Below are 15,276 nucleotides of genomic sequence, written 5' to 3'. Positions count from 1 at the left end.
GGCACACGGAGAACATGCAAACTTGACACAGAAAGGCAGTGAGGTTCGAACCCAGAATTTTCTGGTGACAGTGCTAACCATGGCACCACCATGCCACCCTTACATGTTAAATGTAAATATGAAATGTAAACATAAAAGTCAAACGTTACCAGGGAAGCCATGGCCGAAAGGTTAGAGAAGCAGCTTTGGGACCAAAAGGTCACTGGTCCAATTCCTTGGACCAGTAGGAATAGCTGAAATGCTCTTGAGCAAGGCACCTAACTCCCAACTGCTCCCCGGGCTGCCCGCTGCTGTGGGTTTGTCAGGGTCCTGTTGTAGGTTGCTCTGGATAAGAGCCTCTGTTAAATGCCCGTGTAAAGAGCGAGTCCACGTTTGATGGTGTTATTTACTTTGGCTATCAAGATGCTTGTTTGGGATCAGGATGTCATCAATACAGTTATTAAATCCTTAAATTTGTCTCCACTATGAAATTACAGATGTCCAGAAGTAGAGAAGCAGATACACAGCACATTAGTGGTAGCTAAGCTGGCTATCTGACTAGCTAGCACTATGGGTGTTGCCTACATTTACATTCACCTTCTTCAGTATTTTTGCATGCTTATACACTGAAAAAAAGAATATGTGGTTATGCTGATGTGAAAGAAAATATGAAATATCATTTATGTAAAAATGTTTTCTTTCTTATCAAAACGTGATTTCATTGCTATTTTAAAATGTAATTTAAACAAATATACAGTCTACTAGTAATTAATTAACCAATTTACATAGAATTAACATGCTCTAATTATAGACAGGAAGACTGTAATTCATAGTAGTAAATGAGCTTGCTTCTGTGGTATGATTGGATAGCATAGTGAGAAGCATCACTGCCTTGTAGCTCAGTGATACTTGGTTCGGTGAGAATGTGTTGAGTTCACTTTTATTCCATGACTATCAAATCATCCTGGCTGTACAGAAACAAATGGTGTAAACGCACCTCAGTTCATTTACAAAGCACTAATGTACAGTACACATTTAAATCAGGTAAATTAAATTATTCTTTTTTTCATTGTAACTTCATAACAGAGATGAATTTCAGGATTATCTACTAAGACAAAGGTCCAGTAAGGCAAATGAAGCTCAGTGGCAGGATTCAACCCACAGTCCACTGAGCATTACTATCCCAGTGACTGAGAGAGACTCAAGCACACCTTGTGACAACCTGGAACCTAACCAGCCACAGCCTGCATTGGAGAAAAACATCCAAGGCCACAGAAACCAAGTGAAGTGGCCAGAATCCTGCAGCAAGAAAGAGTGGGCAACAATCAATACAGACCTGATGAACATCCTGAGTAGCCTCAGAGGAACAGTTGAGAAGAAGCTGGAGAAAATGGGTGATCTTATCAACTCCTATGGAGCAGAAAGATTTGGACTAAAACAGCCAAATAAGAAGGAAACAACGACCCCACCCAAGTCCAGAAGGCAACAAGAGATTGATCAACTTGTCAAGGAAAGATGACAGCTGAGGAAACAATGGAGGAAAGCTTCAGTGGAGGAGAGAGCAGCCATTGACCTCCTGCATGAGGATCTTAAGGGTCTTCTGGCAAGCCTGTGAAGAGCTGAAAACCTCAGAACTTGACACAAGAGGAAGGAGAAGGTAAGAATTTCCTTCTACAAAGAGCCCTTCAGGTTTGTAAAAGGTCTGTTCACAAAGGAGAAGAGCGGGTCTCTTAAGGTGTCAAAGAGGGAGCTGGGGGACCACCTGAAAGAAACATAGACATCCAGAGACTTGAACGAAGGGAGATACCCTCAGACATGCCACCAGTACCTCAGCCAGAACATCTACTGGATGACAGTCCCCCACGGTGGAGTGAGGTTGAGAAGGCAATTAAGAAGGCAAGGGCAGCTTCAGCTCCTGGACCAAATGGAGTTCCATACCAGCTGTACAAAAATGCTCCCGACGTTTTGCGGTTTCTCTGGAAACAGATGAAGGTGGTTTGGACAAAGCAAACCATACCAAAAGCTTGGCAGAGAGCAGGGGGTGTAATGATACCCAAGGAAAAGGATACATCTAGCATCAACCAATTCCGGCAGATCAGTCTCCACTCAGAGGTCCGGGGCCTTTCAGACAGTTTGAGGCAGTCTGCTACACCTTGACATTTTTGAGTTTTTCATCTAACTAAAAACATCTATACAAAAGTGGCACATATGGTGATATTCTAGAAAACCTCAACAATAACAATATGAGAGTAAAGTAAATGTAATGAAATTAGTTTTTATTAAAATTCAGTGTAAACACAACTAGACAAAAACCTATTTTCAAAGGTCTTCAAATCTTGTAAAAAAACACACTATAAATATATCTAGCCAAGACTTTTGAAGTTTGAACCTTGTAAACATAAGTATTGGCTACATAAAAGTAAGAAGAGCATTCAGTAATGTTATGTAGTTTCAATACAAATTGCAAAAAAATCAGACAAACTGAAGCCAGTGGCTATTTCAAATGAATACTGATTAGATGGGTGTATCACACCTGTAACTGCCCCCACCCCCCGTCACTGTCCATGTGGTGTTGGCTGTCAATCTGTCAATGGCTGTCTTTGTCCTGTCAGTGGCTCTGCCAGGGCACTGTTGTTACCTTCCCCCAAAGCTTTGCAAGCTACTGCAAAGAAAGTAATGCTGTGTTCACACTTATACCAGTACGAAAGTGGTATAACTGTATCGATACAAAGTATACCGGTACAGTTTAGTGCATCTGTCCACACTAGCAAGAAATGTTTGCGGTTTTCTTTCACGGTAGTTGAAATGCGCGTGCGCGAAATGTTTCTGTGGTTACCGAGTAACTTCCTTCCAAGAATATGGCGGATGAAACAACGTGTGTGTGCTTTTTGTTGTCAATGTACAGTCTGTATTTCTGGTGGTCATTTATTCAGTCGAATCATATAACACGCGCGAGGCAGTTGAGAAAGAAACAAAGAAAACGAATCTCCCTTTCTGACTGGAAAATGCTGGCAGATGTTGGTCAACGCCTTGCCTTTCCTCCTGAGATCGCTGCCACTACTCTTAGGCCTGACTTGGTATTTTGGTCACCATCTGCTAAGAAGGTCTATATCATTGAACTCACTGTGCCCTGGGAGGAGTCCGTAGAAGAGGCATATGAAAGGAAACACCTACGATATGCTGACCTTGCTGCGGAGGCACAGCAACGTGGCTGGAGGACGGAGGTGTGCCCTGTGGAGGTGGGTTGCAGAGGCTTTGTGGCGTCATCCACCACCAGGCTACTCAAGGACATGGGAGTAAGAGGCCACGCCCTACGTCATGCCATCAAAACGCTGTCAGGAGCAGCTGAAGTTAGTAGCCACTGGCTTTGGCTGAAGCACAAGGACACCTGTTGGGCATCAAGTGGCAGCCAGGGATGACACAGAGGGGGGTACTTCAGGGACGCCTGGGGTTACCGTTGAGCCTTCCGGAGGCGTCGTGGGCTTAAATCAACGAAATGCTGATGAAGGGGGTGCCCACTTGATAACTCCTCTGTGTCATTTCCGTTGGCAAGTCTTAGTACATGCTGGCACATAAAGGATAATTCCAACTCGTCCTGTGTTTCTTCAATCTTCTTCAATCTCCCCCCTCACTTTCTCCCTCTTCCCTTCTCTTCCCCTCCCTTTCTCTCCCTTTTCCCCTCTTCCTCCTTTCTTCCTCCCTCCTTTTTCCCCCCCTTTCTTTGCTCCATGTAGCTCCACGGTCGTTTTGAGCCATTTTGACGTTTTATTTACAGCTGGAAAGCACGTGCATATTGCCGGAAGAAGTAGGAATGGTTCATTGTGCATGCGCATTATATTTGTATCGATACAGAACTACTTCATCTGTCCACACTACAGCGAAGCGCTACAGTACCGATACTGTACCAGTACGAAACCCATACATTTGTGGGTTTCGTACCAATACAGTTATATCGCTACAGTACCAGTATAGTTGCTAGTGTGGACAGGTATTGCGGTACGAAAGTAGTATCATATCGGTACAAAATCCCTAGTGTGGACAGGGTAATAGTCTCTCCTCAAAATTTCTCAGTTAGTATGTAAACAAGTGAACATGTGGACTTGTTTATACCGGTGAAATGGGGCGTGTTCTCACCCAGTCCTGCTAGACAATGACACTATTGATTGCCCGAGTGCTTAGCATCTGAATAGCTGAGGGGTGTGTCATTAAGAGGCTGCTACTGCCTAGAGAGCTGAAATAAAAGAAATTTATTTATTTAGAGAGCTTATATCTAAGATTTCTTCTTATTGTCTTTACAAAGAGCCATCAATAAAAATTATTTTAAACACATACTGTATATATTTGAAAACTAGAAGATTCAGGGTTTCTAATGGTGTCACTTATGTCTCCAGGACAAAAACTTGCATAGCTTCAGATGTGTATTTGGAACAGTCCTCAATATCCCCCGGGGGGGAGAGCAGACCTTTAATGTTGAAGGCAAGAAGGCATACCAAGGTGTTCCCAGTAGAAGTTGGGTGTAGAGGTTTTTTTGCCAAGACTACAACTAGGCTCCTGAACAGAATGGGAGTGAAAGGACAGGCCTTCCAAAAAGCAGTGAAGTCACTCTCAGAGGCTGCAGAGCGAAGCAGCAACTGGCTGTGGATCAAGAGGAAGGACTCCAGCTGGGCTGTGAGATGACCATTGAGGGGGAAATGACCACTGAGGGGTAAAAACAGAGGGGGGCACACCTGGGATGCCAGGTGTCACCGTTGAGCCCTCTGGAGGTGTCGTGGGCCTAAATCAATGAAACATCAAGGAAGGAGGGTGCCCACCTGATGACCCCAATGAAGTCTTTACCACTCTCCCACTCAAGACAACAGGCAAGAAGTGTTGATTATTCAAGAAATTGTACCATCAAGTCCTACAAGCTCTACTGGTTGTAGTGATGACATTACAGCCCCTGATGACCATCCTGAATCAAGCTCTGCAATATAATTCTGAAAGCAAAAATGAACCATCTGTTTACACTATAGTATCCATGACAGTACAGCTGTATATTTCTATATGTATATTCGCCTTCTCAAGTGATGGGCACGACTTTGGAAATTGTATAGCACTGACAAACTTACAGATATGCATGTTTAATTGTACTTTATTGATCTACAAGAGGAATTTCAAGAATAATGAAATGAAACGCCACACAGACCATGATGTCATCAGGACAGTCATTAAATCCTTAAAGTCAGAGTAAAACAGCAATACTGTATGTGTTCTTAGTTTGTCACAGCACAGACAAATGTGCTATTATTCACCCAGCCAATTTGGAATGATTAAAAAATCCATGCAAATAAAATTAGGTTTCAATATCATGAAAAAAATAAGCAGTAGTCTGTGCTCTGAGACACTGGGGGGGCGTGTCTGCTGAAGGTGCTGAAACCACACCCAAATGTGGGAAAGGTGTAGCGTCTCTTAAAGGACATGGGACATGGATTTTTTTCTGGGTATAATTATGTATAAAGGACATAAGAAATGCCATCTAAATCACTGCAGGGCGTCAAAAATGTGAAAATCATCACATTATTCAACTTTTTTATACATCAGCGTAAAACAATGATTCGTTAATTAGCTAGGTGGTCACATGACCCGTGACGTCACAAAAACTTTCCAAGGAGCCAGCGCTTGGGTATCTAATGTAAACAGGTTACCGAAATGGACACCATCGACAGTGACATTCCCGATGTTTCACAGAGATGTGAAGTTAGACCCTATCAATTCGAACCGATAGCTGGAAATTCACATGAACATGGATCTTGTCTTTACTCTGACGGGTCAGATGATTCTGAGAGTGAGAGTTCATTCAATCCCCATGAAACTGAAAGCGGTCGGCTCGATAACACATCCTGGTAAGTTAAAAACAATTCTGCTCAAAGGCTAATGATCTGTTGAAAGAAGTATTATTTTTGTATCATACATTGAAAGTTCATCATAGATCTAGCTAAAGTCCGTTGCAAGCTAGTTTTTTTTTTGCTGATATTTTTCGAGATTGATTGAGATACAATGCTTCCAGAGTCCGAGATGAAAACATTCAAAATGGCGAAACGAGTCAGAATTATGATAATCAATAATTGATACACCCAAAATTATAATACTAATCCTTACCTCGGCTTTCAGTCGCTTAGCGAATGCACCTCGGCATTTTTCCGCGTGAGGCCCATGGTAAAACCACACTTCCAGGAGGGGCTGCCGTCTGCCTCCCAAGCCGGCCGAGAGCGCTCCTCGTCGGGCACGGCCAGGCGGGCGAATGCCCTGGTCCGTCCGCCCTGTCTAAAAAATAATGGTACAACTCCGAGTGAAGGTATCAATGCGCTGTCGCAGCGCGCAGAAGGTGTTAGTACGCCTGTCATTATAGTGCGGACTTTCCATAGCATAGAAAATCGCCACGTTTCAATTTGTGTAACTGAACTTTGTTTCATGTCACTGATCATATAAACCTATGTAAACAGGAAAAACGCAGAAGAGTTTGGTCGCATCTAACTACAGCCCCAAAAAATACCATTGGCCATGCTGAGCCTAGCTACATTGCTAACAGGAGTAACAGCGCGTCTGACTGACTGGGAGGTCGCAATACACCATGATGTTCAATGTACGTTAAACACTCTAAAAACGAAACAATTTTCTTGTCATCCAAGACACAAAAACTATTTTGTCACATTCGTCATCATCACGATTCACACTTCTCCATATTCATCTACCCGCTTGTGCTGTACCCGAAAGTTTTTGTGACGTATGATCACGTGACAGCGGCTCTTCCGGTTGTAAAATATGCATATCGGAGCTCGAGCAGAAATGCCATATAATCATCACGAATATAACGATTTTGCTGAATTTAATAGATAATTTTGTATTTGTTGATGCAATTATTTCATATTTTTAATGGAAAGAAACTGATATAGCGTGCATTTATGTTTCATGTCCCATGTCCTTTAACTGTCAAACACCACTGCAACCTGAAAAATGAATGCTAGCAGCTTAATTGCAGTTGCACAGCCTTTTTTTTGCATTTTATATTTATGCCCCAAAATTTCTGGCAGCACCCCTGTGTGTATATATATATATATATATATATATATATATATATATACAGGGGTGCCGCCAGAAATTTTGGGCCCCATGAAAGATTAGAATTTTGGGCCCCCCAACTTTGCCCACCCTCATCACAATTGCACTATTGTCATTATTTGACTTTTGATAGCCCATGGACCTTGAGTTTGTGACTTTGTTATTACATTTTATGTATTAACCTACCAGGGACTAGATGAAAACTGGTCAGTGACTAATTCTGGTGCATTTACAATCACAAATGAAAATTCAAGATTTTGCCACATGCCTTCTTGTGCTAGGACAATTGGTAGTGAAACGTGTGATGTGACTGCTGTATCCCTCTTTTATGTGTGCTGCGCTTTCTCCAGCTCCTCAATTTGAAACCAGTGGTTTAGAACGTGTGAACATTCCACACACGTAACCATGTCAAACACTTGACTGGTGTCCGTTATTAGCAACACTTTAATCTAGCAAACTGTATATGGCGCTTGCTCATTAAAAACTTCAATCCTAAAGCATTTATGGGTTGTATTGCTGCTTACCTCCTTCTCCAAAGGCGGGTTCAGTGGTTTGGTAGGGCGGAGGTCCCCCTGAGGCTGAATCTGTGCATATTTAGGGCACCCCATTAGTTATGAAACTGGTTATTAGCACTAGTTATTAGCACCAGCATAACGTAATATTTCATCTTGTTTATCACACAAGTCAGTTCAGTTATTAAAATTGAAAAAATGTCACTGTACAAACTGTAAAAGTGTTCTCTTGATAGGCTAATCCAACCACGTTCATACTGTTCATTTACCATTCGCTAATATTTTGAACACACATGTGAGCGATAGCTACTTTTCTTTGGGAAAAACTGAGTGACCAGTTGCCTGCCTCTCCGGTCCCTCTCAGCTTTCAGCTGCCTTTCTTTACGTTTTTGACAGCCACTCTTCATATTTAGCAATCATAGACTGTACGCACTCCACTGCTGGCTGGCTGGCTGCTGCACCGCGACTCAGCAGCAAGTAGCGTTGCACTGATCAGCACACAGATTTAACGCATCGCGTTTCTACCAGAACTGGACCATACCATTTCGCAAAAGGGGGAGGGTTAAATGACTATGTTGAAGAACTCAAGAAATAGACAACCTTGTTCAATTAGCTCATTTTACCAGATGGAATATTGCATTGTTGGTATTTCAAAAGTCTTATTAAAAGCATATTATCAGCCCCTTAAAGGGCCCCATGGCAGTGCTGGGCCCCGAGAATTGTTCTAACCTTTCCCCCCCTGGCGGCACCCATGTGTGTGTGTGTATGTATATATATATATATATATATATATATATATATATATATATATAAAATGTATTTTGTTTTTTTCTCACAAAGTTTCTGGAAAAATATTAACAATAAAAATCTTAATAGTAACCTGGATATACTTTGAATATATTGTCATATAGGCAGTCAGATATGAAATACATTTCTAATAATGTTAAATATAAGTTTGTTAAACTCAAACTGCTATGGGTATAAATCAGATATTCTACGTTTCCGGGTTGTTTCCAGTACAACAGAAGCAACACTGCATGTGCACTGACACACATCCTCTATAAAAGTCAGATTGATGAGTATAGGAGTATATTTACAGGCAGAAGCTGAAATCTGCTAAGCCTGTAGTTAAGACAGTCAGTACGTTTACATGCACATCCAAATCGAGCTACTGTCGGTAATCGAGCAAAGGGTCCCAGCAGGGGTGCCAGAGAAATCCAATCCTACATGCACAAGTGAAATCGGGCTATTGTGCAAGGTGCATTGTGCACCCGAGCCACACGTGGCGCTACACGCCCCATCGTGTTGGTACACTTCCGGTTGTCGTCATGAAGAAGAGCTATAGTGTTGCCAGATACTGCTGACGTATTCCAGCCCAAAACATGTTCAAATCCGCCAAAATGCACTTAAACCCCCCCAATCTGGCAACACTTGCAGTTCCGTGTTCAAGCTGTTAGGCTTGCTCTAACAGACTGTATGGCTACAAACTGTCCGGCGCAGACCACTGTTTTGTAAGACAACTTATTTTGCACAATAATATTTTTCTAAAGTCCATTTTTTGCTTACAAAAAAATTATTATTTTTTGCTTACAATTTAACTTATGTCTTAATAAACACACAAGTTCAATTGTTTTGTTTTTATTGACATTCTTCAGATGTTGGACATATATATATATATATATATATATATATATATATATATATATATATATATATACACACACACACACACACACACACACACACACAAAAATGACTTGTTTATGTACACAATTCACAGCTATGCAACAGCTGTACAGATGTATTTGGTGATACAGTAAGTGAGCTAAATTTTAACAGTGCAAACAATGCCACAAAAAGAAAAGATTCATGCCGTTGTCATGATTCGTTGTCATGCCGACCAAGGCTGTTGTTTTTCCCGCTTTTGGTCTCGTCACTCGTCACTTCCGGAAGGGGCAGCGCTGAAGTAAGCGGCTTGACTCCGTAGCTCGATAGGGTATACATGCACTAAGTAGCTCGGCTACAATCGCATAATCTAGGTCGTGTAGCTCGATTGCGAGAAATCAAGTTCGGTTCAATTTCAGCCTAGCTAAGGTGTTTACATGCCATTTAGAGCTTCGATTTCAGTCGAGCAATGGCAGAAATTCGATTTTCTCTATGTGCATGTAAACGCACTGAGTGAGGAGATGGTCTGATGAGGCCAAAGCGGAACTACAAGCCTGCTTTGACTGCACTGATTGGAGTGTTTTTGAGGCTGCAGCTTCAGACCTCCATGAACTGACTGATACTGTGACATCTTACATCAGTTTTTGTGAGGATATGTGTGTGCCCACCAAGACCTTTCGCACATACAATAAAAACAAACCCTGGTTAACCGCAAAACTCAGACAGCTTTGCCAGACCAAGGAGGAGGCCTACAGAAGTGGGGACAGAGTCCTGTACAAACAGGCCAGAAACACACTGACGAAAGAGGTGAAATCAGCTAAGAGGAGCTATGCTGAAAGGATTAAAAACAGCCTTTCAGCCAACGATCCAGCATCAGTGTGGACAGGCCTGAAGAATATCACTAACTACAGGAGACCATCCCCCTACACTGCAATGAACCATCAACTGGCTGACGAGTTGAATGTGTTCTACTCCAGATTCGACAAATTCACACCTCTCCCCCCCAGACATTAAAGACCCATTCACACCCCCTGCTCTTCTGCCTCCTCTCGCCTCCGAACCCACACCAGCACTCAAGATCTGTGAAGAGGATGTTTGTCAGCTTTTTTGCAGACAGAAGATCAGGAAGGCACCTGACCCAGATGGTGTATCACCCTCCTGTCTGAAGGTCTTTGCTGATCAGCTGGCTCCCATCTTCACCCAGATCTTCAATAGATCCCTGGAGCTGTGTGAAGTCCCCTCATGCTTCAAACGCTCCACAATAATCCCGGTTCCCAAGAAAACCACCATCACAGGACTGAATGACTACAGGCCTGTAGCTCTCACAACTGTAGTCATGAAGCCCTTCGAGAGACTGGTGTTGTCACACCTGAAGGACATCACAGACCCCCTGCTGGACCCCCTGCAGTTTGCCTACCGGGCAAACAGGTCAGCGGATGATGCAATCAATATGGGACTGCACTACATCCTGCAACACCTTGACTCTGCAGGGATGTATGCCAGGATTCTGTTCGTGGACTTCAGTTCGGCATTCAACACCATTGTTCCAGACATCCTCCACACCAAACTCACCTAGCTCACTGTGCCCTCCTCCACCTGTCAGTGGATTACAAACTTCCTGACTGACAGGAAGCAGCAGGTGAGGATGGGGAGCCTCATATCCAGCACTCGGACTGTCAGCACTGGCGCTCCACAAGGGTGTGTGCTCTCCCCACTGCTCTTCTCCCTTTATACCAATGACTGCACCTCAAGAGACCCGTCCGTTAAACTCCTGAAATTTTCAGACGATACAACGGTCATCGGCCTCATCCGGGACGGTGACGAGTCTGCATACAGACGGGAGGTTGAACGGCTGGTCTGATGGTGCGGTCAGAACAATCTGGAGCTGAACATGCTCAAAACTGTGGAGATGACTGTGGACTTTAGGAGGAGCCCCCCCACTCTGCTGCCCATCACCATCAACAACAACACTGTGACTGCCATTGAAAGCTTCAGGTTTCTGGGTTCCACAATCTCTCAGGACTTGAAATGGGAGACAAACACAGTCACTATCATCAAAAAGGCTCAGCAGAGGTTATACTTTCTGCGCCAGCTCAGGAAGCTCAACCTGCCTAAAGAGCTGCTGACACAATTCTACTCTGCCATCATTCAGTCTGTTCTTTGCTCTTCCATCACTGTTTGGTTTGGATCGGTCACCAAACAGGAGAAGAACAGACTGCAACGGACAATAAGGTCTGCAGAGAAAATTATTGGTGTCAACCTGCCCTCCATTCAAGACTTATACTTGTCCAGAGTCAGGAAACGGGCAGGTAACATCTCTGCGGACCCATCACACCCTGGTCACAATCTGTTTAATCTTCTCCCCTCAGGGAGGCGATATAGATCTCTGTATGCAAAAACAACCAGACACAAGAACAGTTTCTTCCCTCAGGCTGTCTCTGTGATGAACAGCTAAAATACAGATTCATATATCAGTAATATCACTTGCAAAATATCTGCACACTCATACTGTCATTCTGTGCTCACTGTTACTTATATTTATACTTATTTAAATTTACTATTCATCTTTGCACTATGCACCATATTGCACCAAAAGGGAAATCCTTTCTGTGATGAACAGCTAAAATCCAGATTCATATATCAGTAATATCACTTGTAAAATATCTGAACACTTATACCGTCATTCTGTGCACACTGTATACTTTATATTTATTTAACTATTCCATACTTGACTTACCAGGATTACTTTACACTATGCACCTATTTTTGTTGTTGTTGTTTGCTTGTTTGTTTGATTTTGTGTCTACGCTTTTTTATCTGTTTTGTACTATGAGAGCCAAGTGTACCGGAGTCAAATTCCTCGTGTGTGTCCACATACCTGGCAATTAAAGTGTTTCTGATTCTGATTTACATAAACAATAACATGATTGTGTGGACTTCCAGGAAGCAACCAGATCAAAACTGGATTCAATGTGATGATTGTCTGAAGTGGTGAAAACTTCCAGATGGCTTTAATGATAAAAAATTTGCCTAAAAAGTGGTTATGCAGCATGAACCCTGACCCTCAGTTCAGGTGTATTTGTGTACCTCTATCTCTTCCTCTGTGTGTGTGCAGTTGTGTCCTCATGTGAGTGTTTGATTTTCTCAGGAGCTGTGCGGTTGCAAACGCGTTCGACAGTTCTGATGATGAACAGCCCAGATACCAGAAAACCTACAAAAAGCAGTGAGGAATGAATCCTGTTATTTGCCATAAATATTTCTTCTAACGTACATTTCTTTTAATGTTATGCAGTCAGGTCCATAAATATTTGGACATTGACAGGGTTAGTTATTGTTATTTTAGCTGTCTACCACAGTATATTGCAAGTGGAGGTAAGTATGACAGTGTGTAGACTTCCATCTTTCTCAGGGCATTTACATCCATATTGAGTGAATGTTAAAGGAATTACAGCATTTTTGTATGTTCTCCCTGCTCCCCGCTGCTTTTTTTTTTTTTAAAGGGACCAAAAGTAATTGGACAGTTGGCTGTTCCATGGCCCTTATTATTTGACTTGTACATATGCAGAGAAAAGATTTAGCACTGATTTCAACTGTAGCATTTGCATTTGGAATTTGTTGCTGTTAACTCTCAATATGAAGTCCAAAGAGCTGTCAGTGCCAATGAAGCAAGTGATCATTAGGCTGAAAAATCAAAACAAACCCATCAGAGCAATGGCAAAAACTCTAAGTGTGGCAAAATCAACTGGTACTTCGGTACATTTTTAAATGGCAAAATGCATTAGTGAGCTCAGGAACACCAAAAGGCCCAGAAGACCCGAGAAATCAACTGGTAGATGACAGAAGGATTCTTTCCATGATGAAGAAAATCCCTTCACAACTGGTAACCAGATCAAGAACACTCTCCAGGAGCTAGGCGTATCTGTGCCAAAGTCAACAATAAGGAGAAATCTTAACCAGTAAATATAGAGGGTTTACCACAAGATGTAAACCACACTGATTAAGCCTCAAAAACAGAAAGGTCAGATGAGAGTGTTTGTTTGTCCACTTCTGGAATAATACCCTATGGACAGATGCAACAAAGCTTGACTTCTATCCAAATGATGGGAAGATAGCATGGTGAGGGACAGTATAGGGAAGGGAAGGAACAGTTTATGAAATATACCACTCATCCCAGATAGCACATATTCAGCGGCCCAATAGTGACAGTGAGCGGCAAACACATCTGGTGGTCCGTTATTGGACCACCAGTGGCTTGCGGGTGGCAGGACACACGAGAGTAACAAGATTTTGTAATTATAATAGCCATAGTCATTTCCAGCCATTTGGCGCCACATGGTTTACCATTACGTACAGCAGGGATCTAGGCACCGATTTCTTTACAAAACTTCAGTACAGGTAGGTTTAAAATATTTTCTTCTCTTGTGATAGATAGATAGATAGATAGATAGATAGATAGATAGATAGATAGATAGATAGATAGATAGATATCTGCATCTTTTTTTTCTTTTATCAGCTTGCCGACATCGGCCCGACGAAGGCCCGCTGGTCATACCTCTGATGGGCCGCCATCATAGCTGACAGTGTGCCGACGTTGGGCCGATGTAGGTGTGCTATCTGGGATGTTGTGGTGTGCATGTATAGCTGCCAATGAAACTAATTCCTTTGCATTTATTGATTATGTGCTGAGTGACAAAAGTTGCAGGATGAATTCTGAAGTGTATAGGGCTATATTACCTGATCAGATTTAGCCAAATGGTTCAAAATTCATTGGAAGGTGTTTGACAGAGCAACTGGACAATGAGCCAAAGCATACTTTAAAAGCAACCCAGAGCCTCTTAAGGGGCAGAAGTCAATCACTTGACCTGAATTCAACTGAGAATGCATTTCATTTGCTAAAGGTAAAACTGAAGACAAAATGCCTCCAAGAAGAATCAGGAACTGAAGACAGCCGCAGTAAAGACCTGGCAGAGCATTGTCAGGGAAGAAACCCAGCACCTGGTGATGTCTATGGGTTCTAGACTTCAGACAATCAGTTATTGCACAGCATTTGCTCCAAAGTATTGAAAATAACAATAAATTGTGTTTGTTAGTTTGTACAATTACTTTTGGATACAAAAAATTCTGCAAATCCTTTACTGTTCACCTGATTTGGATGTATCCATCCATCCATCAATTATCTGTCACCGCTTATCCTGTGCAGGGTCATGGGCAAGCTGGAGCCTATTCCAGCTGACTATGGGTGAGAGGCGGGGTACACCCTCGACAAGTCACCAGGTCATCACAGGGCTGACACACATAGACACAGACAACCATTCACACTCACATTCACACCTACGGTCAATTTAGAGCCACCAGTTAGCCTAACCTGCATGTCTTTGGACTGTGGAGGAAACCAGAGCACCTGGAGGAAACCCACGCAGATACGAGGAGAACATGCAAACTCCACACAGAAAGGCCTTTGTCGGCCACTGGGCTCGAACCCAGAACCTTCTTGCTGTGAGGCAACAGTGCTAACCACAACACCACCGTGTCGTCCCCGATTTGGATGTCAATATCTTCAAATTAAAGCTGCACTTCAAGCTTCGATTTTAATTTCAAATCATATATACTGTGGTAGAGATCTATCACAATAACTTTCTCACTGTCCAAATATTTATGCACCTGACAGGAAATAATCTTGTGTATGTGTTTTGAAACAGCAAGCGAACCCAGAAGTTGCAGCAGAATAGACAACGTGTCATGCAGGTGATGTCATACTGTTTTACCAAGCTTTATTGGGACAGTGTAGTATATTTTCTATTCCCACTGTCCAAATTGAGAAAAAGAAACAGCTCAGTAGTCTAGAGATTCATCTTCAAGCCTATATGCATGTTGTATGTGATTCCAGAGCTTTGCAAAAATATGTCAAACAAAAACACAATGAGGAACTAAGTCTCCTTTTCTGTATTCATGTTTTGCCATTGCAGTTGTTTAAATGTATGAAATTTATATAATTATCTGAAAAGTCCCTACAAGCCATCAA

The 15,276-nt window shown here is 42.4% G+C and overlaps 1 protein-coding gene across 2 annotated transcripts in view; it reads left to right on the top strand.

The window, feature by feature from the left end:
- Window positions 1-15,276, top strand: part of LOC132891652 (MORC family CW-type zinc finger protein 3-like) — a 113,041-nt gene that overhangs the window by 52,928 nt on the left and 44,837 nt on the right. For both annotated transcript variants that reach the window (XM_060929444.1, XM_060929445.1), the window contains 2 exons: window positions 12,403-12,477; window positions 14,954-14,999. In XM_060929444.1, coding sequence (XP_060785427.1) covers window positions 12,403-12,477; window positions 14,954-14,999 — 121 coding nt within the window. The remainder of the gene's footprint in view (window positions 1-12,402; window positions 12,478-14,953; window positions 15,000-15,276) is intronic.

The sequence above is a fragment of the Neoarius graeffei genome, chromosome 9 (genome assembly GCF_027579695.1).
Source record: "Neoarius graeffei isolate fNeoGra1 chromosome 9, fNeoGra1.pri, whole genome shotgun sequence".
NCBI lineage: Eukaryota > Metazoa > Chordata > Actinopteri > Siluriformes > Ariidae > Neoarius > Neoarius graeffei.
Note: the sequence above shows the minus strand (reverse complement) of the source record. Positions and strands in the feature narration are given on the sequence as shown.